General features: G+C 58.6%; 1 protein-coding gene across 1 annotated transcript in view; it reads right to left on the reverse strand.

The window, feature by feature from the left end:
- Myo15a (myosin XVA) overlaps positions 1-24,975 on the reverse strand; it is a 54,558-nt gene that overhangs the window by 8,913 nt on the left and 20,670 nt on the right. Inside the window, exons 20-62 of the mRNA XM_013503134.1 lie at positions 24,545-24,693; positions 24,390-24,435; positions 24,088-24,212; positions 23,358-23,475; positions 22,698-22,873; positions 22,152-22,236; positions 21,377-21,430; positions 21,201-21,282; positions 20,997-21,127; positions 20,376-20,471; positions 19,247-19,482; positions 17,748-17,929; positions 17,404-17,476; positions 17,028-17,219; positions 16,531-16,691; positions 16,325-16,419; positions 15,646-15,766; positions 15,415-15,482; positions 15,263-15,340; positions 14,899-15,079; positions 14,672-14,804; positions 14,321-14,426; positions 14,095-14,167; positions 12,828-12,949; positions 12,542-12,601; positions 12,044-12,119; positions 11,588-11,703; positions 11,381-11,499; positions 10,382-10,523; positions 9,952-10,063; positions 9,784-9,858; positions 9,067-9,245; positions 8,336-8,451; positions 8,004-8,076; positions 7,673-7,745; positions 7,362-7,435; positions 7,042-7,124; positions 5,823-5,953; positions 4,410-4,504; positions 4,095-4,172; positions 3,092-3,188; positions 1,487-1,647; positions 633-766 (exon numbers count right to left, since the gene is read on the reverse strand). Coding sequence (XP_013358588.1) covers positions 633-766; positions 1,487-1,647; positions 3,092-3,188; positions 4,095-4,172; positions 4,410-4,504; positions 5,823-5,953; positions 7,042-7,124; positions 7,362-7,435; positions 7,673-7,745; positions 8,004-8,076; positions 8,336-8,451; positions 9,067-9,245; positions 9,784-9,858; positions 9,952-10,063; positions 10,382-10,523; positions 11,381-11,499; positions 11,588-11,703; positions 12,044-12,119; positions 12,542-12,601; positions 12,828-12,949; positions 14,095-14,167; positions 14,321-14,426; positions 14,672-14,804; positions 14,899-15,079; positions 15,263-15,340; positions 15,415-15,482; positions 15,646-15,766; positions 16,325-16,419; positions 16,531-16,691; positions 17,028-17,219; positions 17,404-17,476; positions 17,748-17,929; positions 19,247-19,482; positions 20,376-20,471; positions 20,997-21,127; positions 21,201-21,282; positions 21,377-21,430; positions 22,152-22,236; positions 22,698-22,873; positions 23,358-23,475; positions 24,088-24,212; positions 24,390-24,435; positions 24,545-24,693 — 4,877 coding nt within the window. The remainder of the gene's footprint in view (positions 1-632; positions 767-1,486; positions 1,648-3,091; positions 3,189-4,094; positions 4,173-4,409; positions 4,505-5,822; positions 5,954-7,041; positions 7,125-7,361; positions 7,436-7,672; positions 7,746-8,003; positions 8,077-8,335; positions 8,452-9,066; positions 9,246-9,783; positions 9,859-9,951; positions 10,064-10,381; positions 10,524-11,380; positions 11,500-11,587; positions 11,704-12,043; positions 12,120-12,541; positions 12,602-12,827; positions 12,950-14,094; positions 14,168-14,320; positions 14,427-14,671; positions 14,805-14,898; positions 15,080-15,262; positions 15,341-15,414; positions 15,483-15,645; positions 15,767-16,324; positions 16,420-16,530; positions 16,692-17,027; positions 17,220-17,403; positions 17,477-17,747; positions 17,930-19,246; positions 19,483-20,375; positions 20,472-20,996; positions 21,128-21,200; positions 21,283-21,376; positions 21,431-22,151; positions 22,237-22,697; positions 22,874-23,357; positions 23,476-24,087; positions 24,213-24,389; positions 24,436-24,544; positions 24,694-24,975) is intronic.

Here is a 24,975-nt window from a genome sequence, read left to right on the forward strand (position 1 = left end):
AACCAAGGTCTCCTGCATGCTAGGCAAGCACTGAGCTACATCCCCTTGGGATCCCATTTTTCAAGTGAGTAAAATGTCCTGAAAAAATAAGTCCTGAGACCAAAAATCCTGAGACTGATATTTTTTTGCTATCGGGAATCAAACTCGGGACCGTGAGCTTGCCAGGCAGGTTCTGTACCTCTGAGCTATTTCCCTATCCCCTGAGACCAATTTATACTCTGAGTGCTGATCACATCTTGGAGACATCAGCTTACTTAACGAACCCGCTGTTATTGGATATTAAGGCTGCTTCCAATCTTCTGCTGTTGTCAGTGAACGTTTTTGTGGCTCAAGCTGCATAGCCGTGTGTATTTCCTGGACTACAAGGTGTGTGCGTCCTGAAACCTTCTTTAAATGGAAGCACTCAGCTTCTTTGCTCTGAACTGTTAATACCAGCCAGAAGCAACTTGTCACGGAAGGGAGTCCTGGTCCTGGCTCCTATAGTGAACTGCAGAACTTCAGGATTATGAAGATGAAGACAGCCCTTTCCCAGACAGCTCCCTCCCTGCAAGAGGGGAATCCTGGAGGCTGGAATGGGCAGTGGGCAGCTCTGAGGACAGAGGGTCAGGCTGAGAGGGTGGGTAGGTGCTTACACGCTGGGCAGGTAGAGGTGGTCTCTGGCCCGGTGCTGCAATGAGGCTAGCTTGGACACCTGCTGCAACTGCTGCTCGCTGGGCCGGCTGGCTGGCACGCTGCTGAAGAGGCCCTTCAGGTAGTCGGGCAGCACCTGCGGGGAGCAGTCATGTGAGGGGCTGTTCGGCAGGCACGTCCAGGCATTTACCTGCAAGGGCCATGGAGACGGGCGTTTCGGAGTCCAGCCCCATCTACTTCTGGGGTAGGACGGTCTGTCACTTTCCCGAATGATGACAGAGGCATATGACGGGGAGCTGTGAGGGCTGCGGCCTCAAAGCCTGCAGTGGGGTCTCCGTAGTAATGTGAAGGGTGTGGGCTACTGAAAAGCAGAGTATCAGGACCGAGATTGCAGCTCAGTGCTACAGCACTTACCTAGCATGTGGAAGGACCTAGGATCCATCTCCAGTACCCGCTCCCCCAGCATAATAATAAAAGCAGAGCATCATTACTGTGGTCATCACAAGTGCCCATTAGGTCTGTGTTTCTCAAAACTGGAGCTTGCTGCAGAATCACTGAGGGACTTGTTAAAACAACTGCAGGGCTGCACCTCTGAGATTCTGATTCATAGATCTGAGGCAGGACTTGAGGGGTTTTATCAGGTTTTTGGTTGCCCTAACCCCACCCCAGTCTCGGAACCAAGGTCCAGCTTCAACGGGGACACCGTGTGGCCACAACAGCTAAGTGGCTGTGTTTTGCGCATGGAATTGCTGAAGCTTTGGTACCTGTTCCACAGAAACAGGCTGTGGCAACTGACCTCACAGGCCCCCAGGAACCCACAGGGTCCCAGAGTGGCAGATGGGCCACGTGCACTGACCTGGTTGTAGTGCATAGTCACATACAGCTCATTCTCGAACTTGAGCGGCTGATCCCAGAGTATGCGCCGGAACCAGAGCATGTAGCCACCATCCACCTGCTCCATCTCTGAGGCCACGTCCAGGATGTAGGCACAGCGGCTGAGCGGGCACACGTGCTGGCCTGCCGACAGTGGGGACCCAGCACCGGGTGAGAGACACTTACGTACCTGTGTGGAGGAAGGATGCAGACCCCAACCTGCCACCCAGCTGACATGTCACCTCCAAGAAGCTACCTCCCCACTCTGGGACATGCCTTCCTCACTAAAAGGGAGCACATATCCTTGTAATCCCAGATTACAAGGTCTGCCTCTGGGAAGCTGAGGCAGGAGGATTGCAAGTTCAAACCCAGCCTGGGCAACTTGTTGTTTTATGAAAGCCTGTCTCAAAAAATAAAAAGGGCAGGGGATATAGCTTAGTACAAAGGCCTTGAGCTCAGTTCCCAGTACTGTTTAAAAAAAGAGCATATTCATGCAACAGAGCGCTTTGTGTTTCACTGAAATGTACATCATTTCAAAGATGCAAGTGATGTTTCTTCTCCCATGGAAGGCTCCCTAACAGCCTTAGAGGGTAGCCTGCCTGGGCCTGGGCAGACACCCTAGGTTACGCTTGAGAAAGTCCAGTCCCATTTCACAGGTGGCCAGGGGTGGGGAGAAGCACAGCAGGTTCTAACCACAAGCCCCAGGGGCTGCCTTTTGGCAGACCTCCTTTGAAAGGCCCCAGCGGGGCCCCTGGTACAGGTGGAGGTGGGAAAGGTAAGCGTTGGAGGTGCGAGATTTTCTTTCCTGCACTGACATTTGTTTGACCAAAGAAGGGGGTTTGGCATGATTATAGGAGTTGAGCATCAGAAGGCCAGACTGGGGGGTTCAAACCCGCACTGTGTGACCTTGGGTACGTTATTTAGTTTCTGTGGTCAGGTGATAACTGTCCTTCCAAAGACATCCAGCCCTGATCCCCGGAATTTGTCACTACGGCATCTTCATGGAAAAAGTGATGCAGATTTGATTAAGGGTCTTGAGAAGGGGAGATTATCCCCGTCAGATTACCTCAGTGGACCCAATCTAAGCATAGGGTTTTTCTGCGGGGGGCGGGAGAGTCAGAGTCAAAGCAGTGGGAGGATGGAAAGAGAGGTTGGGGGCCAGGAAAGAGAAGGATTCAAAGACTTCACCCCTTCAGCTCTGGAGATAGAAGAGGAGGCAGTGAGCCAAGGAACACGGCAACCTCCAGAAGCTGGAAGGGGCAAGGAACATGATCCCCTAAGGCAGTGGTGGCGAACCTATGCCACAGAGGGCTGCTTGTTACCACTGAAACTTCTAAAAAGTTTGCCATCACTGCCTAGGGCAACACGGCCCTGGAAGCAACACAGCCCCGACGACACTCCCATTTCAGGACTTCTGACTTTCAGAACTGTAAGATAATAAATCCCTAAGATAATAACAAAACTGTAAGGTAATAAATCTGTGTTGTTGTAAGCTGCTGAGTTTGTGATAATTTGTTATGACAGCTGCAGGAGACTACCAGTAATACCGTCTCTCTGGAGGGAGCCTCTCGGCCACTCACCCACTCACCTCGGTTGGTGACAACGAAGAGCACATACTCATCGAAGGCCTCTGGGCGTGTCAGAGCCATCTCAGCACAAATCTCCTCCACCACGTCCAGGGCCACCTGGGGTGGGGCAGGAAGGGCAAGGCTGTGCCAGCGGGGCCTGACCTCTGCCCCACCAGCCCCACCCAGCCCCAGGAGCTGAGTGCAGAATTCCTCAGCTTCCCTTCACAGAGGTGCATGATCCTCTGAGGTCTCAGAATCTTCCGCATGCAGGGAGAGAACACAGCCTCTGGAGTCTAAGCCTTAGGTTCGAATTCTGCCTTTGTCCCTACTTGCAGTATGACCCTGAGCTGGAGGCTTAACCTCAGAGGCTTAGCTTGCTTTTCTGAGAAATACAGTCACTCCTTAGTATCCAAGGGGGACTGCTCCAGGACCCCTTCAGACACCAAAATCCAAGGACGCTCAAGTTCCTCATCCAAGATTGTGTGAATTTGCATATTATCCTTAAACATCCTGTCACAGACTTTGAACCATGTCTACATGACTTATGATGCCTAAGACAGTATCAATGCTATATAAGTGGTTGTTTTAATGTATTGTTTAAATGTATTGTTAGAGAAGAATGATAAGAAATCGATACATGTTCAATTCAGATGTAACTTCTTTCTTTAGTTTTCTTGAGACAGAGCCTCTCTGTATAGTCCAGGCTGGCCTTGAACTCACTATTGTAGTCTAGACTGGCCTTGAACCCAAGGCAATCCTCCCGCCTCAGCCTCCTGGCTGCTGGGATTACAAGCACGCCCACTATTGCCTGGCTCAGATGTAACCTTATGTTTTTCAAATTTTTTTAATCTGCAGGTTCAGAACCTGTGAATATGGAGGGTCAAATGTATGTCTTGCCTTGTGGGGTTTAGGAAAGCCTCTGAGGGTCTCAGCACCTTGGGGGCTCACTCAACCTGGACCCCAAAGACTGGGGTGTCCCTTGCCCTTCCAATGCCTGCCTGCTAGGGGCATCCCCTCACTCACAGTGCATGTTTTGATTTTTAGATGGCGTTCAAGGCCTCCGGGAAGAAGGAAAAGCTGCCTCTTGGAACTGCGACCTGCCTGGGGGATGAAGCAAGAGAGGGAAGAGGAGCTGGGTGCTGGGATCTGAGACAGCTGTTGTCCCTTGCTACGGGAGGCCCCAAGCCAGGGGGTCCTGGGCACACGTGTGTGAGAGCCCTGGTGCCCCTAGCAGGGCCCGTCTGCAAGCCTGAGCAGTACATGTGCACCCAGCGTTGGGCTCTCCGGGCAAGTGCGTGTCTCCTGCTCACCGCAGCTCCCAGCCCCACACCAGCTCACCAACATGGCCCGGAGCTCCATGCTGCTGGGGAGCTCCAGACGTCCCCCGAAGCGCAAGGTCTTCTTCAGGTTCTGCTCACAGGCCTTCGCAATCCCTACAGGGGGAGGGGTGGAGACCTTGCTCAAGGTCAGCAGTGGAGAAAGGGGCTCTTCTTGTCCCCAGCCATGAGCCCCTTGGACTCTCTCTACAAACTGCAGGACCAGCATTTCCTTCCCCATTTGATAGCGCAGGAATCTGAGCTCAGCAAGGGCCATGATTTGCCCAAGGTCAAGAGCTGGATTAGAACCATACCCTAAGAGGTCACAGCCTGCTGTCTTTACCTTGGCTATGTGAGCCTGGAAACAGCTGTGACCCTGAGCTGTTGACTGGGACTTCATCCCCAACAGGCTCTGTGGCGCGGGTAACACACTCCGCCTCGGACAGCTGGGCCCCTTGCCAACTGCCCGGCCTCCCCCAGGCACTCAGAGACCCCACCATGAGGCTGCAGGCCTCTGGGCTCAGAGTGCCCTCATTCTGCTCTGGGGAGGGGCCAAGAGTTCTGGGGCACATTCTCCTGCTTCCTCACATCTGGGAGCCCTTCCCTGGGGAGCTGGGTCTGTTTATCTCTGGGTCAGGGCATTTTTTTTTTCTTGTTTTTTTTTTTCCAGTACCGGGAATTGAACTCACGACCTTGCGCCTGCCAGGCAGGCACTGTGCCGCTGAGCTAAATCCCCAGCCCTGGGTCTGGGAATATTTTTAATTGACTCAGAGGGAAAGACTCAGAGGCAGGAAGGGTGAGGTCTCCTGTCTCTATGCCGGCCATCGCTGCGGGGTGAGGAGAGGCCCCCAGCCTCTTTCTTAGGGGCCCTCGGGTTGCTGTGGAAAGAAAGCTGGGAAGCAGTCGCTTGCTGCCTGCTGGAGAGGGCAAAGGAGAGGCCGTGCCACCAACTCTGGGCCCACTGAAGACCCTGTGGAGTCCCAGCAGGCACTGGCTTCTTGCCCACCTCCTTCCCTGCCTCCCCCATGTGCCACATACTCCCACCTTTAGGCCTCTGCTCCAGCCCTCAGTCTACCTGGGAATCCCTCCTGTGAGGTCACCACCTAGGCCAGCGTCTCCTCCAGGAAGCCGTCCCTGACCGCCCCCACCCTGACATCAGGTGACCCACACACCAGCCCCTCTGGGAACTCCACGAATATTAACATTGCCCCTAGGGGCTGGGGATTTAGCTCAGGGGCACAGCACCTGCCTGGCAAGCGCAAGGTTGTGAGTTCGATTCCCGGTACCGGAAAAAACCCAAACAAAATAAAACAAAACAAACATTGCCCAGCACCTTCCAAGGGCCAGACCCTTTTGGGTTTCTCTCCCACCAGCTGCCTGCCCTGTCCCCACCGGGGATATGTGCAGCCTTAGGTCCCCGTCATGGGCTCCTCACCCTGGAAGGGCAGGCCTGGGGTCCTGCTCACGTGCTGGAGAAAGCGCATGAGGTGTGGGTAGAGGACCTCAGAGCAGCTGTGGTAGGCAGCCATGATGTACAACAGCCTCCAGCCTCGCTGGCAGCTGTCCCTGGAAGGACACATGCAGGCCTCATCACAGCGGGCCACAGCACCACAGGGCGTGCCAGGAGCCTCCTGAGGCTTAGATCTGAGGCTGCTCCTGTTCTCTGAGGACATGCCTCCTGGACAGTGAGTGCTGGGCAAGTGGACCCTGAGGCCATGCAAAAGCATATTCTGCCGGGGAAGCCAGGTGGAGACTGGGAAGGAAAAGGATGAGGCCCCAAAGTCTTTTCTGAGCAAAGCGTCTTTCTGGGGAGCCTTCTGGGCAAGCCAGAAGCTGCTGAGGCTCTGCAGAGGAAAAGGCTGTAAGTCCTGGGGACAGGCAGCGTGCTCAGCACACTGGGCACCTACGGTGCGCTGGCTGGCCCCGCACGAGCAAAACACAGAAACTCATCTTCACGCTGCCCCGGCTGTGGAGGCTGCATCTGTGGGCACCTCTGGTGTCTGGGAAGAGTACCTGCGTTTGTTTACACAAACTGCTCATCCTTCTCTACATTCCTGTAGTCTGCAGCTAGGCATGGGAATCAGGTCTGGCCAATGAGAATATTGCAACCCCAACCCCAACCCCTGGCCACAGGCACTGGTTTAGGAATGGGCAGGACTGGACAATGAGAGTTCAAACCCAGGTCTAAGCAGTCAACCCTTGGTCTACTCCAGCCAGTCGGTTGGTTCAAGGACGAGCCTGTGACCAACTCCAGGCAATAAAGTTGGATTTGGGAGTTTCCTCAGCAAATACTGGATCAGTTTTGCTTTCCCTGGGATCGCTGTATTGGGCACATGTCTCCCAGCACTGTCACTTTGTTAATCTGTGAGAGAGACCGCTTGAGAATGATATCCACATAGAGGAAAGCAGAGCCAAGAGATGAAGGAAGCCTGGCTCCTAGTGACACCTAGATACAGCTATACCTGAAGCCATACACTCACTGACATTTTAGCCACCCAAACCAGTAAGTTCCCTCTTTTGTTGAAACAAGTTGATCCAAGTTTCTGTCATCTAAGAATCTGAACAAAAAGGGATAGGTGTAGGGAGACAGGGGATGAGCTGGCCCCTCCTGGAGCCTGGACACAGGGGGGGTTGGGGGAGCCCAGACGACTCACGGCTTGGAGCTGGTATTGTCTGTGATCTGCTTCACAATTTGGCAGTAACACTCATCTCGCATGACCTCATGGTCCTCACAAAGCTGAAAGAGGGCAGGCCGGGTCACATGCCAGGAGCTGTTCAACATACCAGGTACAGAAGAGCAGCCTAGGCACTTAGAGATAGGCCTGGTGCCCCTTCCCCAACCCCTCTTCAAGAGCAGGGTGCTGTCTGGGCCATGGGAACAGCTTCCCACCCTGACGTCCTGCAACTCTGGCTGACAGACAGGGAAAGAGAACCACAGAGCAAAGGGAACCTCAGCAAAGTTGCTCAGACTGACCTTCAAGAGGGTGTACAGCACGTCCAGTTCACTCTGGCCCTTCAGTGGGGCGTCCCCCATGAACCTCATCACAGCTGTAGGAAAGACCTACCCGGCTCAGGCCAACCAAGTCCCAGCTGCCCGACCCCAAGGGTCCCAGGGTCAAACCCTCCCCAGGGGGCTGTGGCCAGAGGCAGCTGGGGGCTTCCATTTTCTTCAACATGTCCCAAGTCTGGGCTGGGAGAGGGAAAGAATCTGAGGACCAGAGAGGGGTGATGACAAGCGGGGTCACACAGTGGCATCCCACGGGTGATGGCTGCGGCCCCCCATACCTAGGAACATGTCTGTGGCCATCTTGTTGAGGCTGCTGTCACTGAGCTCAATGAGGGATTCCTGGAGTGGGGTCTGTGCCGGAAGGAAGCAGCTGTGTTACCACGGGCTGCTCAAGATAGAAGGGAGCCACCTCGTCCTAGTAGGCCCATGTTACAAAAGGGGAGTCAGGCCCGACACTGGGCTCAGAGGGCTGCCCCCGGAGCAATCCTGGCTCCTCAGGCACAGGAGCTGGAGAGTCTCCTGAGGTCAAGCTTGTTTGTCCCGGCGTGGGGGAGGAGGTGTTTGCATCACACTTTACAGATGGCGGAATGGAGCCCCAGGACTAGAGACCTTGGTGAAGCAAAGCATGTCCTCCAAGGTCCTGGACTCCCGGCCCTCCTTGAACTTCGGCCTGAGGCCATCCCTGCACAGGAAGGGGGCGCAATTGACCAGCCTTGCCTCCTTGTCCTCAGCAACACCTTCTCCCAAGTGGGAATGTTCTTGACCCACCTGTGCGGTCAGTCTACAAGGCAGCAAGGCACCCAGCGGCTGAGGCTGAGCAGACCTCAGGTGCTGCCAGGTGCTCTCCCACCCCGCCCGCCCCACCCGCAGGTCTGGACAGCAGTCAGACTCCCAGAGGAGCCTTCCTTGCTGTGGGGAAGGGGGATGGGACCGCTACTCACTGGGGCCGCCTCTGAGGGTCTCGGAAATACTTCTGGGCAAACTCAAGCATTGCATACGGTGAAAACTCCAGGGCATCCTCGCCTCGGTCAGCAGAACGGGCCCTAACTGGGGGACCCTGCATGGAAAGGGGAGCTAGGAAGGCCTCTCTGGCCACACCCTACCTGGCCCTCCCGTCAATGATTGAAGGCCAGTCCTCACTGACGGAGCCCACCCTCTCTAGCTGCCCACTCATTAACCCATCCAGGCATCTGGACCTCCAGTGTCCACTGGGCTTCACCCCTTCCAGCCTGCCACACCCACCACATTCGGGCTGAGCCGCCTTGTGCCCCTCTAAACCTCCACCAGGCCAGCCCCTGCGTGGGGCGGCTGCTTTGTCAAGGTTGACACCACCCTTTGCTCCAATATTTGCACTGACTCCACCCCTTGCTCGCTCCAGCCCACAAGCCTGCCCTGCCCCAGCCGCCCGGCTCAGGCCCACCCCAGGCTGACTTCTCCCACTGACTGGCCGAGGCTGATCCCGCTCCTCTGCTCAGTTTACAGCCAACCGGCCCCTCCCACCCCTACCTCATTTGGACACCCCTCCAGTCACCTCTGGTCTATCTCATGGGTCCCACTTCTGGCTGCTCTATTCCAGGACCGGCCATGCTTCTGGCTGACCTGATGGCTTCTACCACGGCAGTCAGGCTAGCCCTCCTTAGCCCTCGTGGCCTGGTCCCACCACTGGTCTCACCTCTCTCCTGCGGCCCACCTCCTGTGCAGCAGCTGTTGAGGCCACAGCAGCAGCCACAGCTGCAGCGCGGCCCCGGCCCGGCTCCGCTGGTAGCTGCAGGAAGTCAGGGGCAGCAGCAGGCTGCACTAGGTCAGAAGGGAAGCGGCCCACGCGCCCGTGGATCGTCCCAAATCGCCAGCCTAGCAGGCGGGAAAAGGGGTTGTGCACAAATGGAAGGTCTTTGCTCGGAAAAAGAGAGACCACCGGGTACTTCCCTGAGCCCTCCCTCGAGCGCTGTAAGGGAGGGCACGCTGTCAGTCCCGCCACATGAGCACTACGCCACTAAGCTACATCTACATCCTTCATCCAGCCACTGTAGAGCTGAGAAACAGACTCAGGGAAAGGAAGAGGTGGGCCAAGGACCATAGCGGGAGATGGAGCGGAAGGGCAAAGTAGCACTTGAGAACTCTCAGGACATGCAGAGACACAAAGCAGGGCCTGAGCCGTAAACATAAAGGCACTGCGCCCGCAGACACCCCTCAGCCACATCTGCAGGCAGAGGGTTGGGCTGTATGGCTCCCACCAGCCACTGCCGTGCTGGGTCTTACGAGACCCAGCCAGGGCAGAATGCTTTCGGGCACCAGGAAACTCTCGTCATGCACCTGCAGTACGAGTGTGTGAAACTAGGATGAGACCTATTCAGCGCTCCAGGTTCGGAGGTCGCCTTGGGTTACCCACCGAAGTCAGGGCCTCTGCGCTGTAGCTCCTCCAGGTAGACCACCTTCTTGCGGACCACACAGCCGGCGCTGTACCCTGTGGGCCAGCTCAGGTCAGCATCTGCCAGGGAGGCCCTGCCTCTCTCCTCCCCCTGCCCGACACATAGCTGCCCCCCCCCACGGTGCTGACCCACTCGAGGCGGCTGCAGGGGCTGCAGGTGGATGATGTCACCCTTGTGGAAGGCCAGCAGCGCTGGGTCCTCAGGCAGGAAGTTCCTCACAGCGACCACATAGTCAGACTCCTGGGTCAGCCAGGGACAGGGTGAGGAGATGTGGTCCCCTCGCGCCCTTCTCCGAGGTTCAGCTTTCCCCCGGGCTCCTCCCGCTCTCCCCATTACATGAGAGAAGGGAGCGCGCCCTGGGTGAGAGCAGGAAGCACAGCCCAGGCGGGAGGCACAGCTTGTGCAAAGGCCCAAGGCATACAGGAGCCTACGGACACAGGCCCCGGCGCACACACGGGCATTCTCGTTTCTTCTGCTGGGATCGATGCAGGGCAGGAGAGCCTTGTGTTGGGTGCCTCCATGCTGGGCAGTGAGGGGCATCTGTGAGAGGATGCTGACCTTCTTCAGCTCCAGAATGAAGTCGTCCACTAGGGTCTTGACCTGGTGAGCTCGGGCTGAGAAGAGGATGACCTTCTCGCTGGCTAAGTTGAACTCCAACATGTTCTGCGAGGGCATGGTCACAAACAGGATGTCTGCAAAGCTGGGGGATGGGAAGATGGCATGAAGATGGCACGGCCGGAGGGAGGTTCTCACTGTCCTCTCCTGTTCATTCTGTTTCTTCCCCGCCCCGTCCCTGAAGCCCAGTCCCACACCAGTTCCCACGGTGCCCAAGGGACCCCCTTCCTCCCCTCTGTGATTCTCTTCCACAGCTTCTCTTCATCTCCTTTCACCCTTGACCCTTTGCCCACACAGATCTCTCTCTGTCTTCTAAAGCAAGAAGTTTCGCCTAACCAGCTATCAAGGCTCTTCCTGATCTTGTGTTGGAAAGGGCAAAAGGCCTTCTCACTGGAAAGGAAGTCTGAGCACCCACTAAGGTCTCACAGCCAGGGCACTGCTTTCCTTCCCAGCTGCCTCAGGACTGGGGTGCTTACAGCCCAGTCACCCCCCCTGCACAGCGAGCTTTGAAGGGCAGGCAGGTCTGCTATGTGGTCTGAATGGCAGGACAGGGCAATGGGGGTCCTAAGTCAGCCACTTCTTTCCTGTGTGACTTGACAAGCAACTTCTTTCTGAGCATCGATTTTCCAGATTCTAAAATGACCATATTGGCCGGACGTGGTGGCGCACGCCTGTAATTCCAGCCCTCGAGAGGCTGAGGCAGGAGGATCATTGCGAGTTCGAGGCCAGCCTGGACTACAAAGTGAGTTCAAGGCCAGCCTGAACTGCATAGCGAGACCCTGTCTCAAAATGACAAAAAAAATAAAATAAAATAAAATAAAATGGCCATATTTAGAGCTTAATACATCACAGGTAAGCAGCTCGAGATCAGAATGAGGGAATGCGGTGTCAGTCTGTGCCCTGGTCCCCGGCCAGTCCCGCTCCCACCTGCCTGCCCATCACCTGTATGCACGCAGGACTTGGAGCTGCCCGCTGGCCTCCTGGCCGCTCTTGACCATCCGAAGGAGTTTGATGCCTGTGTGGGACACGGCTAGGATCTGCACACCAGTTCCCACGCTGCCCTGGGGCGAGGAAGAAAGCACATGAAGGTCTCTGAGCCTCAGCCCTGAATGCCCTGGCAGCTGGGAGGGGGCAGGTAGGGGTTCGCACCGTGGCGGGGAAGAGGCGCGAGAAGTAGATCTCCCAGCTGTCTCGGGCGGTGTCGACCACAGCCCGCTTGACACTCTCTGTTACCAGAGGCTGCTTTGCATCCAGCTGGTTCTGGGCTAAGACAGTCATCGGCTCAGGACCCCCTCTCCCTCCCCTGCCAGCCCGCATCCCGGGGAGCTCAGGGACAGTGGCTGACACCCAGCAGGAAAGTAACTGACCGGCGTCCATACTGGGAAACAGAAAGCCAGAGATGAACAAGGTATCTGGGACCACACTGTATGTCAGGGACTGCTGGCTTCAACCATGCAACCTGGCCACGTGAGGGCCAGAGCCACGCAAGGAGGGGCACACCTGAGGGGTAGGTGGGCGGGGCCTGTCTGCACGAGCTCCCTCTGGGAAAGGGCCTGCCGTGGCTCTGGGTAGCTGCCCCACTACCACCCCTCCCCGCCACCATACCAAAGAGGGCCTTCATCCTGAGCCTCTCATCCTGGGAGATGCGCACGCAGGCCTCTGAGAGTGTGTCGTGCAGGATCTGCAGGAACAGGCCATGGTTTGGGACACGCCCAGCCAGGAACCAGGCTGGGGTGTTCTGGGGTGCAGAGAAGCGGGGCATCCCATTTTGCAGCAGATGCAAATTAGATCCTCTTCATAAATTAGATTCTGCTTACAGGGATCCTCTCCCTTCCGCCTCGGCAATTCTTTCTGCCCTTCCCAGGCCTCAGTTTTCTTATCTGTCCAGAGGGGCTTGGATCGGACCCCACCTAGTTCAGACAGACTGTGACTCCGGTTCAGCTGAAGTGTGGGCTCACTGGCCGCGTCCAGGGGGCCGGGCATTCTGCAGGAGGTCTTCCCACGCCCAAGGACCCCACCCGCCAGAATGTGAAGCTGAATCTGGAGGCCATGGTGCCCCTGCCCTGTGAGTACAGGGAAGCAGCAAGGGAGGAGAAGCCTCACCTGCCGGAACAGGAGGTCTAGCTGCACAGGGTGGCTGTAGCTGTCCTTGGGGTAAAACACCTGCGGGGAGGGCTTCCGTGAGTATCCTTAACTGCCCCCGCATCTTGCTTCCCACTACCCCACTCCTCAGAAGACGCCCCACTCCTCCGCAGCCCCTCCCGGGCTCTGGCTCTGCCCCTAACTCTAGCGCCACCCACCCCATTCTCCTGGGCCAGCACCCCAAGTCTCCCCACGCTTCAGCTCAGCGCATCCCTTCCCCTGGCTCCGGCCTGGGCTTGCCCGGGACCTCTTTGCGCAGGAAGATCCGCCAGGGGGCGCTCTGGTAGCCGTAGAAGTTGGGGTTGACGAGGCGATGCAGTCGGGTCTGCACGGGTTCCTCAGGGGGCTCCAGCGACCTGGAAGGCAGCGCTGAAGAGAGCAGAGGGGAAGTGATGAGCAAGGAGGCAGGCGGGGGCAGGCGGGGGCAGGCGGGCGGGGAGGGAACCCGGGAACGACCACGAGTCCTAGACATCTGCTCAGGTGGGTGCACTGATAGGACCCAGGCCTCTATTCTTCTGGTGGGGTGCAGGGGGCGCCTAGCAACAGCACTAAGGGCTGAGACTGCCTCGGTCAACGAGATAGGCTCGGGCCCTGCTCTTGACTTCGGAGTCTCCGAGCAGGTGCAGGGGAACGGACCATTAGGAAACAAGGCTTTTAGCGATAGGGGCGGGGGCGGAAGTACAGTGGGGTGATGCAGGAAAGGGTCATGGGAGAGCTGGTGTGGGATGGTCCCGCAGAGCAGGTGGCATCAGAAAATCTCTCTGAAAACATGATACTTGAGCTGAGACCTAAATAATGAGAAGGGGCCAGGCATTCAGAGATGGCGGGGAAGAACATTTAGGCAGAAGGAAGGGCGAGTGCAAAGGCCCTGAGGCAGGAGAAGGCTTGGTGCACACCAGCCATAGAATTGCCAAAGGATGGTGGGAGGAGATGAGGATAGGGCGATGGGTAGAAAGATCATGCAGGAGGCTCTCAAAGACCACAGGGAAGAATTTGGCATTCATGGCAGGAGCCACTGGAAGGTCTTTGCCAGGCACAAGTGAACTGACTTTTTTTTTTTTTTTGTACTGGGATTTGAACTCAGAGCCTCATGCTTGCTAGGCAGGTGGGTGAAATGACTTTTATATTTTAAGATCACGTGGCTGCCATGAGATAGAGGTTACAGAGGTTAGGATTCCAATTGTAATGCCAGGATGCCTGGTTTAAGTCCCCGATCTGACACTTTTGAGCTATGCGACCTTGGCCAAACCACTTGTCCTCTCTGTGCCCCCACTATGTAACCTGCAGGAACACCTGCCTTAATGGGTCTGAGGAGGATTAAGGGAGGCCAGGGTGGGCCTGGCCTGAAATCAGTGGACTTCACTGTGGACATAGATATCAACGTCCACATGATACACACATGGGCCGAGGAATGCAGACACACACACCACTGACACTCAAGTTCCCCTGCACTCAGATTCACCCCCACACCAGGACACCTGCCTGCTCATCCTCCGCCCCCTTCTCCCGCTCACCTGGAGCGGGCCCCATGGACGTCTTTGGTGCGCTGGTCACTGGCTTCACCAGGGCCACAGCCTCTCCGGACACCTGTCCCACCCCAAAGACAGTGCTCAGCGGGCAACGCGTGGGCCCCGTGGAGGGTGGCGGCGGGCCAGGGCTGGCAGTCGAAGCTGGTTTCCAGGACTCCCCAGCAGCCCCTCCTTGTCCGTTCCCTCTGGGGTCAGCCCGCCCTGCTCCCACCTGAGTGCCTGGTGCTGCCGCCCGCTGAGCCATCTGCCCCTTCAGGAGCACCAGGGCCTCCTCGTGAGGGTCAGGCCGCTTCAGGAACACTTTCCCGCCGTCCTTCCTGATAAGGGAGCCATGGTGCACTGGACAGAGGCCCACTCCCACACACCGCCCACCATCACCCCCATCGTTAGAAGTGACAGCCAGAGAGGAGCAGAAGCCGGCCTGACGTCACAGCGCACAAGGGAGATGACAGCAGTCTGGGCTGCCGGGGTCACTGCCATAAACAGACCCCTCCCTCGAGGGGGACTCTCAGGTGCAGTGAGAGACCACAGGCCAGGGCCTTGGAGGGCAGGCGCTGCTGACCTGAAGGTCTCAGGGCGGCCCCCACGCAGTGGCTGCTGGTACTGCCTGACGATGTCCCGGATCTGCTGCGTGGGCTGTGGAAAGTGTTCCGAGTTGAGCGTGGAGTACCGGACCAGTTCTGGGGAGGCTGATGCTGTGGGGGAGCGGTGGGGGGCAGAGTGAGGCCACGGGGCCACGGCCACACCCATCCGTGCTGAGAAGCCCCTCAGGCTGGGGGGGACACTCACTGCTTTCTGGTGAAGCTCGGTCCTGAGCTAGAACGGGGGCAGCCGCAGGCTTGGTGGGCGGCCTTGGGGCCTTGGCCAGAAAGGCTGGAGCCACAGGCCTTGGAGAGGACCTCAGGAGCACAGGTTTGGCAGGGGGACCGGCGCCTACACACCTCGGCCACGCCTCTGGCGCTAGAGGCTTCTGCAGAGAGCAGGGCATGGGGCGGGCCGCTGGGACACACCCGCTGCTCTCGGGGACCCCGTCCACCCAAGGTGAGCTGTGGGGCTCCAGGGCTCAGCCCGGCACAGTGATTCGGAGCAGCACAGTGCTCCTTTCACAGCCGATGTCTCTGAGGGCCTCTCACCCTGGGCGGGCCAGGCTCACCTGCGGGGGCAAGGGTCTCAAGGAAGGGCTCAGCGGCTGCTGCTGGAGCGCCATGGCCTGCAGGGTCATCTCGCGGGCCTGGGGAGAGGGGGCGGTGTTGGCTATGCAGTCCACCCCCAGACACACACACACACAGTCCCGGCCTCACTCACCAGGAGCACGGCCTGCTTGTGGATGAAGGCTTGCTGCAGAGCCAGCGTGGAGGCGTCCAGGCCAGGGACTGGGGAGCCAGGCAGAGGGCACAATGAGCCAGGAAGCAGAACTCGGAACCCCTGTCCTCTGCAACCGCCAGGCCCGCGGCTGCCTCTGTTCCAGCCCACGTAGGGGCCTGAGGGTCGGTGAGCCCCCTACCCTCCCTGGAGCCGCCCTGGGGAGGCACTGACTTGGCTTTGGCTTTGGTTCTGGGGCTCTCTTGAGGGCGTCTTCAGTACCGCTACTGCCACCTTCGCCAGGCTGGCCGCCCCCTTTCATGCGGTAGGCAATGGCCGTAGGCTTCTCCAGGTCCTGGGGGCAGCAGGTGGCTCAAGTGACCGCCTCGGTTTGCACTCCTGAAGCTCCACGGCAACAGGCACCTGACACCGAGCGCTTCCTCCGCCCCAGGCGTGGGGGGACTCCCGCTGGCTGAGTATCTGCTCTGTGCAGTCTTTACCCACAAGGCACCCTAGTTAGTGCCCCCTACAGCACACCTCCCCCTCCACAGGGGAGTAAACTGAGGCTCACAGAGGGGCCGTGCCCTGCTGAAGGCTGCGTATCATTTCAGGGACCACAGAGGGGCTCTGGGAGTCCCCAGAATGAGGGTCGGGGAACCCGGGGACTAAGGTCCCTCGCTCCTGTGGAGACTTGGCTGCCTCAGAGGTGGGGAAGCGGTCCGTCTGGGGTCAGCCAGGAACATCTCCAGCTTCAAGGAGACCCTCATCCTTTCCCCTGTCCCCAGCAGGCTCGGGCAGGACCCACCACCCCAGGGCCCTGGCTGTACGAAGCTTCCTGTCACCGTGGGTGTGAGTGACTTTGAGCGTACACTGAGCTGCTGCCAGCCAGTGCCCTGCCCTGCCCTGCTCCTACCGCGTCCCCGTAGGACAAGACGGGGTTGAAGAGGCTGTCCAGGTAGCAGTCCAAGCCCTTGGGGGGCACGGTGGGCTCTCCCAGGCCATCTGAATCTGGGTGCAGGGTGCACAAAAAAGCAAGTTCATTTCTCCTGCTGGTCTCCACTCCCTACAGCCCCCTCCAGGCTCCATTCCCACCACAGACAGCGGCCATTGGTGGCTGACCTTGATGTGTCGCTGTCCCTCTCTGGGCCTCAGGCTCCCCATTTGCACTGTCCTCACTGTGGCTGCAGTACTCCTCAGAGCCAAGCACTTTGGACTCCCGGTCCTGGGGCTGAGACCTAATGGGTGTGTCTTCATCTGAGTCCCAGCTGTTCCCAAACAGCCTGTGGGGAAGGGGCACACAGAGCAGTTGGCCCACAGAGACCCACAGTCTCCAGAACCCCCAACTCTCCTCTGTGCCCAAAGCTGGACGACTCTTCATTTAAAAGGCAGGTATCCAGGAAGCTGAGGCAGGAAGATTGCTTGAGGCCAGAAGTTCCAGGGCAGCCCGGGCAACATAAGCCCCGTTTCAAAACAAACAAAAACAAATCATGCCAAAAAAAGAAAAAAAATAGAAAAGAAAAAAACCCTCAGAACCCAGCCTCTCCCAGCAGCTAGGCAGGAAACACCTTCTGCCTAGGAGAGGCTGTACCTGCGAGGGTGGTCTGGTAGCTACCTACACGCTGGGGCCTCCCCTGCTGGCCATGGGCCCTTCTGCACCCACGATGAAGTAGGACTTCTGTCGTGGGAAGTCCTTGGGGAGTTCCAGGTCTGACACCAGATCCAGCACGTAGTCATGGCCAGCCAGCTCCGCCCACTGGACACCACTCTTCATGGCTACCGTCCAGCCCCGCCAGCCGTCAGTCAGCCCCCTGGGGACGGTGCGGAGGGATGGAGAAGAGGGATGAAACCGTCAGGCAATGTGCTGGGAGACCTTGGGGTGTGAGTCAGACCCTGGCCATGACACAGTGGCCCTGAGGAATCCAGCCCCCTCCCCTCCCCTCCCCGCTTCCCAGGGCACAGCGGTGTGCCAGGCAGGGCGCTCTAGGAGCCAACCTGTGCCTCAGGATGTCTCCAGCCATCTCTTCCCCGGTGCTCCAGGAGTGTGCTGGGCAGGAAAACTGGTCACCTGGGGCGGCACGGGGCGGGGGTCAGTCTAGGCACCCGTAGGCCAGCCTCGATGGCCTCCCTGCCCACTCCTCCTTCCGGTCTCTGACCTTGGGGCTGTGTTTGCATCCCCACCGCCAGGCCCCCGCTCCCGCCTGACTTTCCTGCAGAGCCACATCTGACTAGGCCCTTTCCAGTCCCCTCCCAGCTCCAGAACCTCCTCGGCCACTGCTGACCCCAGGGCACCCCGCGCTGCGGACTCCAGTCCGTGAGGCAGAGACAGGGCAGCTCACCGTTGAAGCAGCTCACGTCCAGCGCCATGCTGGCCTTCTCGTGGATGGTGGTCCACTCCAGCTGGGTCGGGGGGAAGGTGCGGGCCACCCCTGAGCCTTGCTGTGGGGTCTGGCCCATGGCCTGCATGAGGCGGTGCTGACACACTGCCTGGAAGCCGTTCCGCCCATAGTCAGACACGAACCTGATGCGGGGGAGTTGGAGCCTGAGAGGGGCCCAGGTAGCCCACAGCTCTAAGGTGAGCCCGAGAGGCTCCTTCGGAAGGGTCCGAGGTTGTAGCTCAGAACTCTGGGCTACAGTGAAGGGATAAAGATCTCAGGGTATCCCAGAGTTTATAGCTAAACGGAAAGAGGCTTTAGCCTAGCTCAGAAGTTTATCCCAGGGCAGCACTGAGATGCAGGGGTAGGCCAAAGGGGTTCCAGCTTGTTGGAACAAAATGTCATGTCCGAGTGGGGGTCTGCAGCTGAGCGTGGGCAAACACTGGACTCTAGATAACTCAGCTCCCGTTCTTTCACCAGCTGGCACACGGTGGTCGCACAGCCCCTCTGGGTCTCACTGCCTTGCTCTCGGTTATGTGAGAGCTGGCCCCGATGGTTCAGCTTGGCCTGGGACCCATGGGCTCACACCCTACCAGGCTGTGCATGGCCCGCTCTGCCCCGGCCCTGCCAGGAGCAGCTGTAGTTTGGGCCCATAGCAGCTGGGGGGGAACCCAGAGCCAAGTCCGTGAGAAGGTCACTGCTACGGCGGCCATAGTCACAAGGCTGATCAAGGAATGACCGCGAGCCTGAGCAAGGCTCTGTACACAGCGACCCTGCCTGGTGGATCCTGGTGCCACCCACAGTTCATGGGAGGAACAGGTTCAGAGAAGGGCAGTGACTGGCCCTCAGCCACGCAGCAGGCAGGTTCCAGAGCTGGGATCTGCACCTAGGCCTGCCTGAGCTCTCGCCCTTGCAGGCATGCTTCTCACACCCAGCAGCAGGGTGACGTCACCACAACACGCTCATCATGGCTATGCCCACACGGCGCCCACCCATGCCCGGCCTCTGCTTTGGGCACTGGATGTATCTTTACACATTTCATCCTCACAGCGGCCTGTGAAGTATGTACAATCATCACCCTCATTTTAGGGGAAGAAATTGAGGCCCAGCGAGGTTAAGTAGCTTGCCCAAGATCACACGGTCCACCCATGGGTGAGCTGGGACTGGAACCCAGACTGTCAAAGCCCAACACCTATGTCCCCGCCCCCACGGCTTGCGAGGACCCTGCACCTTTCCAAGCCCCCACGTCCTGGCCTTGTCCTCTCTGGGTCCTGGAAGTCCTTCGTCCTGTCCGCCTGACTTCTGCCCCCCACAGTGAACCTGCTGCTCTGGCTCTGGGCCCAGCAGAGACCGAGCGCCATGGCCGGTTCCTGCCTGGCCTGAGCCTCCTCCCACAGGCTCCGCCCCTTGAATCCACCACCACCACCACCACCACCAGCCCCGGCCCCACAGGGCCCACTCACTTGAGGAGGAACTTGTCGAGGCGCGGGGACGGTGCAAAGCTGCTGAGGCAGGCGGCCAGCAGCAGCCAGCCGCGTGCGGCATTGTGAGCGTTGTGATTGTGCCACACCTGGTTGGCCAGCTGGGCCAGGATCTCGTCCCGCAGCTCAGGCACCACTAGCCCCTTCTGCACGATATAGTTCCCAAAGGTGTTCTCCTGGGCGCCGTGCAGGTGGGGGTCGCCCATGAAACGCAGGATCTGGGCCACAAACAAGACTCCCGTGGGCCTCTCAGAGAGCTGTTCCTGCCAGATCCCCACCCTTCACCAAGCACCCCTGTCCTGCCTCTCCCATGGGCCCCCCACCCATATAAAAGTCCCTCATGATATAGCTACCATGTTCTACGCCAAAAGACTAGGCAGTTCACCCCAACGATGGGAAAAGTTAAGACCCAAAGTACACGTTGACTTCCTGTCCTGTTCGTGAACCTTCCATGCCTCCCCATGTGGTCCGGCCCTTCCTTTCTCTCCTGGCCTCCAGCTGGCCCCTCACTTCCTGCTCTATTTAGGCCCCAGAGGGTTCTTCCAGCTCTGTTTGCTTCCCTGCCGTGGACGCACCCTCCTGGGGGTGAAATCTGACTTCTCGATCTGCGCTGGGGCCTGGAGCACCATTCTCCACAGCCTCCTGCCCCTCATCTGACCACACAGATTTCCTCTTTTCCCTGTGCCCGCCTCACTCTCCCTGCAGGCAAATTCCCCTTTAGCTCAGATGCTCCCTCCAGGAAGCCCTCCCTGGCGCTGCTGGGGCTGAGTTAGGGGTCCCATCTGGACTCCCCGCCTCTGTGCTTCCCTTTGCTCAGGCTGGTGCTCACTGGTCAGTCCCAGGGAGTGCCCTTCCCCAGACTGGAATATCCTTGAGGAGCACACACACTGGTGTCCCTGGAAGGCTCCAGAGAGACTCATTCCAAGGCTCTTGTTTTGCTAGGAAGATGACTGGTAGAAGAAAGGCCACTAGAAGCCAAGCCAGATCCCCCTACAAACATAAAAGTCTCTTCTCCAAAGAAGAGAAGTGGAGCTCAGGAGTTGGGCTTGTGGGGGGCCCAAGAGGACAGCACTGGGGCTCACAGCCCAGCCTCACGGCCAGGAGCCCATACCAGCTTGAAGGTGCTCACGGCCTCTGCATGGTGCTCAGGCGGCAGCCGCGTGAGGGGTGTCCTCAGGGGGGCTGTCAGCATCCCAAAGGCAGGCTCCTGGGGTACAGGGCAGGACATGAGCAGGCAGCGCTGGGCCTGACAAGCACTGCTGGATCCCTGCCCTGTGCCAGGCAGGCATGCAGAAGCCCGGAAGGCGGGCTCCTGCCCGCAGTGTGTGGATGGGGACGCAGGCAGGCAGGAGCAGGCCGCAGCCTCCGGGAGCTGTGGTGGAGGCAGAGGATCCACCTCTGGCCTGGGCCCTTGGGTGTGGGGGAGGAAATGAGAGCAGGACAGGTTCCGCGGCTGCAGGGTAAGCCAGTGCCTGAGCCTGAGGCCTCCCCACACGCAGGCCCTGGCAGCCCAGATGCCCATGATCCACCACTAAAGGCTCATACTTGAACCATGGAAGCATGCCCCCAGGGGAGGACAATGTCCTTTCTTTTTTCTTCTAATTTTTATAATCCTGGGCATGGAACTCAAAGTCTCTGTCACTGAGCCACATTGCCAGCTCAAGGGCAACGTCAGTTCCGACTGCCGTCTGCGCCCGCTGGCCAGGGCCCCTTGGCCGATGCCAGCCCTTACCTTGAAGTAGCACCGGACAAACTTGGCCATGGGGTAGTTGTTGATATCTAGGGGCAGGGTGACTCGGGGTTCAGTCTGGAGCCGGGGCGTCCGCACAGGGGCCACTCGAGGGACCTTGGGCAGCCTGAGGCCTGTGGAAAGTGAGGCATGAGCTGACCTCACCCTCACCCCTAGGCCCTTCCCTACTGTCCAGTGCTAACACACCTGCCACTGCTTGCAAGAGCCCAGTCAGCTCGGCTGGGACCTCCAGGTGTCCCACAGCTACCACCTGCCGCTTGCTCAGCTCCTGGGGGACAGGAGGTAGTGAGGAAATAGCCTGCCACACTCCCACCTGCCAGTCTCTCTCCTTGTCCCCTGCTGCCACCCAGAGCCGCACCCACCTCCTGCTCCCGCAGCCGCACCTCCTCCACCCGGCGCCTGCGTTCTGCCCTCAGCTGCAGGAGAGCAGATGGTCAGGGCGGGATGGTGGGCAGAGGCGCCAGCGGCCGAGGCAGGGCAGGCCGGGCTCACAGGGCAGCTGGCATGAGGAGGGGCAGCTTCGTGCAGCTGCAGCCTGGAGGCCACTGCTCCTTTCAGAGAGGAGCACAGCTGGCCGAGGTGGCCAGGGAAGCAGGGAGGGAAAGGAGAAAGCCGGACAGAGACGGCGGCAGACAGCGAGGAAGAGGGACTTCGGGGAAAGATGCGTGGGAGGACTCCGGGAGCTGGAGCAGCGGGCAGTGCGCACATGCTGCCCCTCCTCCACCACGAGACGAACCTTGAGTAAAGGCTACATAGTCCCTGCATGCCTTGGGAACAGCGTTTGTCTCCCCGGCGGCTGGTGTATGTGACAGTGGGCTGGGTCTAGCCCCAAGATCAGGGCCAGACCATAGCCAGGGATGCTCAGGTGGCCAAGCTGTGACTGCGTCCAATTCCCAAAGACCCCCGATCCCAGCTCCAGGCCAGTCCTCCCCATGCCGCATCCTGTCTGACCCTCTGCACCAACCCAAACGGGAATATGGGAAATTGAGGCCACAGAGGGGCCAAGGCTACACAGCATGTACGCGGCAGAGTGAGGACTGGAGCCCATGACTATCTGAAGCCAACACTCGTCTGCACCGGGTGCTGCGTGCCTCCCTTCCTGTGGACCCCTGTACCCAGACAGGGCGGGGCCTGTACCTTGAGGTAGCGCCGGTGGTCCATGTACATGTGCACCAGGGCTCGGAACTTCACCAGGCGCCTTCGCATCTGCTGGTAGCGTTGCCTGGGGGCCGGGGAGTGGAACCAAGGGTGACAGGGTGACCAAGGAGCAGAGGTGCCTCTACCAGCTGGGCCTGGGAGCCACTGCCCACATCCCACTCTGGGACCCTTTGCTAGAAAGGAAAACTGGAGCTCAGGGAGGAGCAGTGACTCGGCAGAGGTCACAGAGCAAACTCAGCGGGAGGGCCTGGACAAGCCACGCAGAGACCATGGAGCCCACGTCCCTGAGATACAGGGCTGGCCCCTCCCAGCTGAATGGAGTCCCACTGAGTTAAGAGGGCCTGGCGGTGGGTAGAAAGACACCCAAAAGCAGAAACACCGAGAACCTGCTCTTTCGTCCTGCAGAGGTTCCTCTTTCAGCACGCACGTCCCCAGAGACCAGGAGCTCGCTTCTTGAACTCCAGCATGGTCTCGCCCGAGCCCAAGCACAGGACCCCAGGGAGTCCCGCCTTCTCTGAGCCCCACCTGGCAAGGTAGCCGCGGGCCCGGCTCTGCAGTAGGATGATCTTACGGCGCAGGGAGCGGAAGCGCCGCTGGATGAAGAAGCCGCGGAGGTAACGCTGCAACGTGAGGGCCGCCAGGTTCAGGACGTGCTCACGCATGCTTTCCAGCAGCTGGTGCAGATGTTCCTTAAGGAACAGCTGGGGACAGAAAGCAGGTACCAGGTAGGCAAGAGCCAGGAGGCTGGACAAGGCCCTCCCGCTCCAGAGGTGCATGGAGACAGGATAGGGGAGCTGCCCGGGGCTGGGCCAGAAGGAGTTCAGGGACGCTGGTGCCCAGGCAGGGGAAGAATACCACGCGGCCAGCCCTGTGGGACAGTTTCCAGGGCATGAACCTTATTTTAATTTTGATGGTCCGGAGGATGGAACACAGGGAACACTGAGCTATACATCCTCAGCCCTTTTTTAAAATGTTATTTTGAGACGGGGGTCTTGTTAAGTTGTTCAGGCCGAGCTTGAACTTGTGATCCTTTTGCCTTGGTCTCCTGCATAGCTGGAGCATAGGTGTGCCACCACTCCTGGCTGGGACCGGAATCCTTAGCTGGGACTTTTCTGACTCCCTCGCCTGGAGTTCAGGGTCTGTACACTTGGGGTCTCCAGAGGCTGAACATGGGACAGCACTCACCTTGCTGACCCCAACACGGTACATGTTTGGCGTGACCGTGCACAGGCGGCTCAGCACCGACACACACATGTCCCCGTTAGCTGGCAGGCTGTGCTCGAGGGCCACCAGGCAGCGGTACCTGTGGGGGCCCAAACTCAGCCCGAGGTTAGAATATCTACCCCAGCAGCCTGACAGACCCCAGGGCTACCACCCCAACCCTGCGTCCGAGGCTGGGTCCCAGTGGTGGCCCTACTAATACTGTCATCTAATCATTTGTTTTTCTTTTTGTTTTTCATCTGGTACCAGGAACCGAACTCACAACCTTGCACTTGCCAGGCAGGCGCTTTGCCGCTGAGCTAAATCCTCAGCCCAATATCTTTGTTTCTTCCTTTTTGTTTTTCTTTTTGTACTGTTGTCTAATCAGAGAATGTCCCTCTGTCCTCAAGACTACTGGATATCAGAAAATTTTGAGGCTGTTTCAGTAGAACAAGACATTTTACTGCCATCTGCTGGAAGATTGTCATAATAACTATTAAAATCACCGCACTGTGGAGTCAACATAGATACAGTAAGACTGGAAAAAGGTGAAATAATAAATTTATTTACTGTGTCATAGCTAGCACAAGTCTTCCAGAGTGCACAAACTACACAACTGTGCATTGTGAGTCTGACGTTGTCTGGGTTGTGTACTCCTAGCGCCACGGGGGCTTTGGGGGGTGGTCTATGGAACTCACTACCCCGATGGAGATACCTGTCAACGAACACCTGGAAAGGTAGCCGCACCGGGAAGCCCTCCTTGCGGATCCGCACAGTCTCCAGAACCCCCGAGTAGCGTAACTGGGCCATCACCACGTCCGGCTCAAAGAGACCCGGCTCCTGGGGGGTGCCCAGAGAGGGAGTCTGCACGTGGTCCGCCCACGTGCAACGGTACTGTCAGGAGGGAAATCTCCACAGGGGCCGGGTAAGAGGAGGTCTAAAGAGGCCAGGCCAGCTGCCCAGAGCCACACAGCACAGGGAGACATGGCTCTCCCGGAGGCCTCAGCTCTCACCTACCTTCTTGTGGTTGGGCTTCAGGCAACGCACAAACAAGGGGTTACACCTGGGCAGGGGCAGTAGGAGGGCAGTGTGAGATGTGAGAGAAGGCGGGCGCTCACCCGCTGAGGGTCAGGGGTGGGCTAAAAGTGAGGCTGGTGTTTTGCCTCCCCCACCTCTCCATCTTTTCCACCAGGTCCAAGAGCGACTGCTGGAACTTGGCAGCCACTGTGTGCGCCTTGTAGAGTCGGGTCATGGAGCTGCTCTTACCCAGCCGCTGGGGGGCAGCCTGTGGGGCGTGGCTGGAGAAGAGGTGTGCCACCACCTGGGCAGGTGAGCCACGGCCAGGAGAGACAGGTGACAGGCAGGGAAACAGAGAGGTCAGGGCCAAGCAAGAGATGAAGAAAGAGAACAAGAGTCAAGGGCCCGGACTGAAGGAACCTGAGAAACAATTGGGCTTCTGCCCTCCCTGCCACCCTGGTTTGCTCACTCCTCAAAAAAGGGGGCTCAGCACCTCCCAGGGGACCCATCCCACAGTGAGGCTGGCTTTTTCCCTTTCACTCTGGGGAACACAGGGTCACTGGCGGTGCCGGGCCCTGGGGGTGGC

The sequence above is a fragment of the Chinchilla lanigera genome, unplaced genomic scaffold (genome assembly GCF_000276665.1).
Source record: "Chinchilla lanigera isolate Chin_1 unplaced genomic scaffold, ChiLan1.0 scaffold00077, whole genome shotgun sequence".
Classification (NCBI taxonomy): Eukaryota; Metazoa; Chordata; class Mammalia; order Rodentia; family Chinchillidae; genus Chinchilla; species Chinchilla lanigera.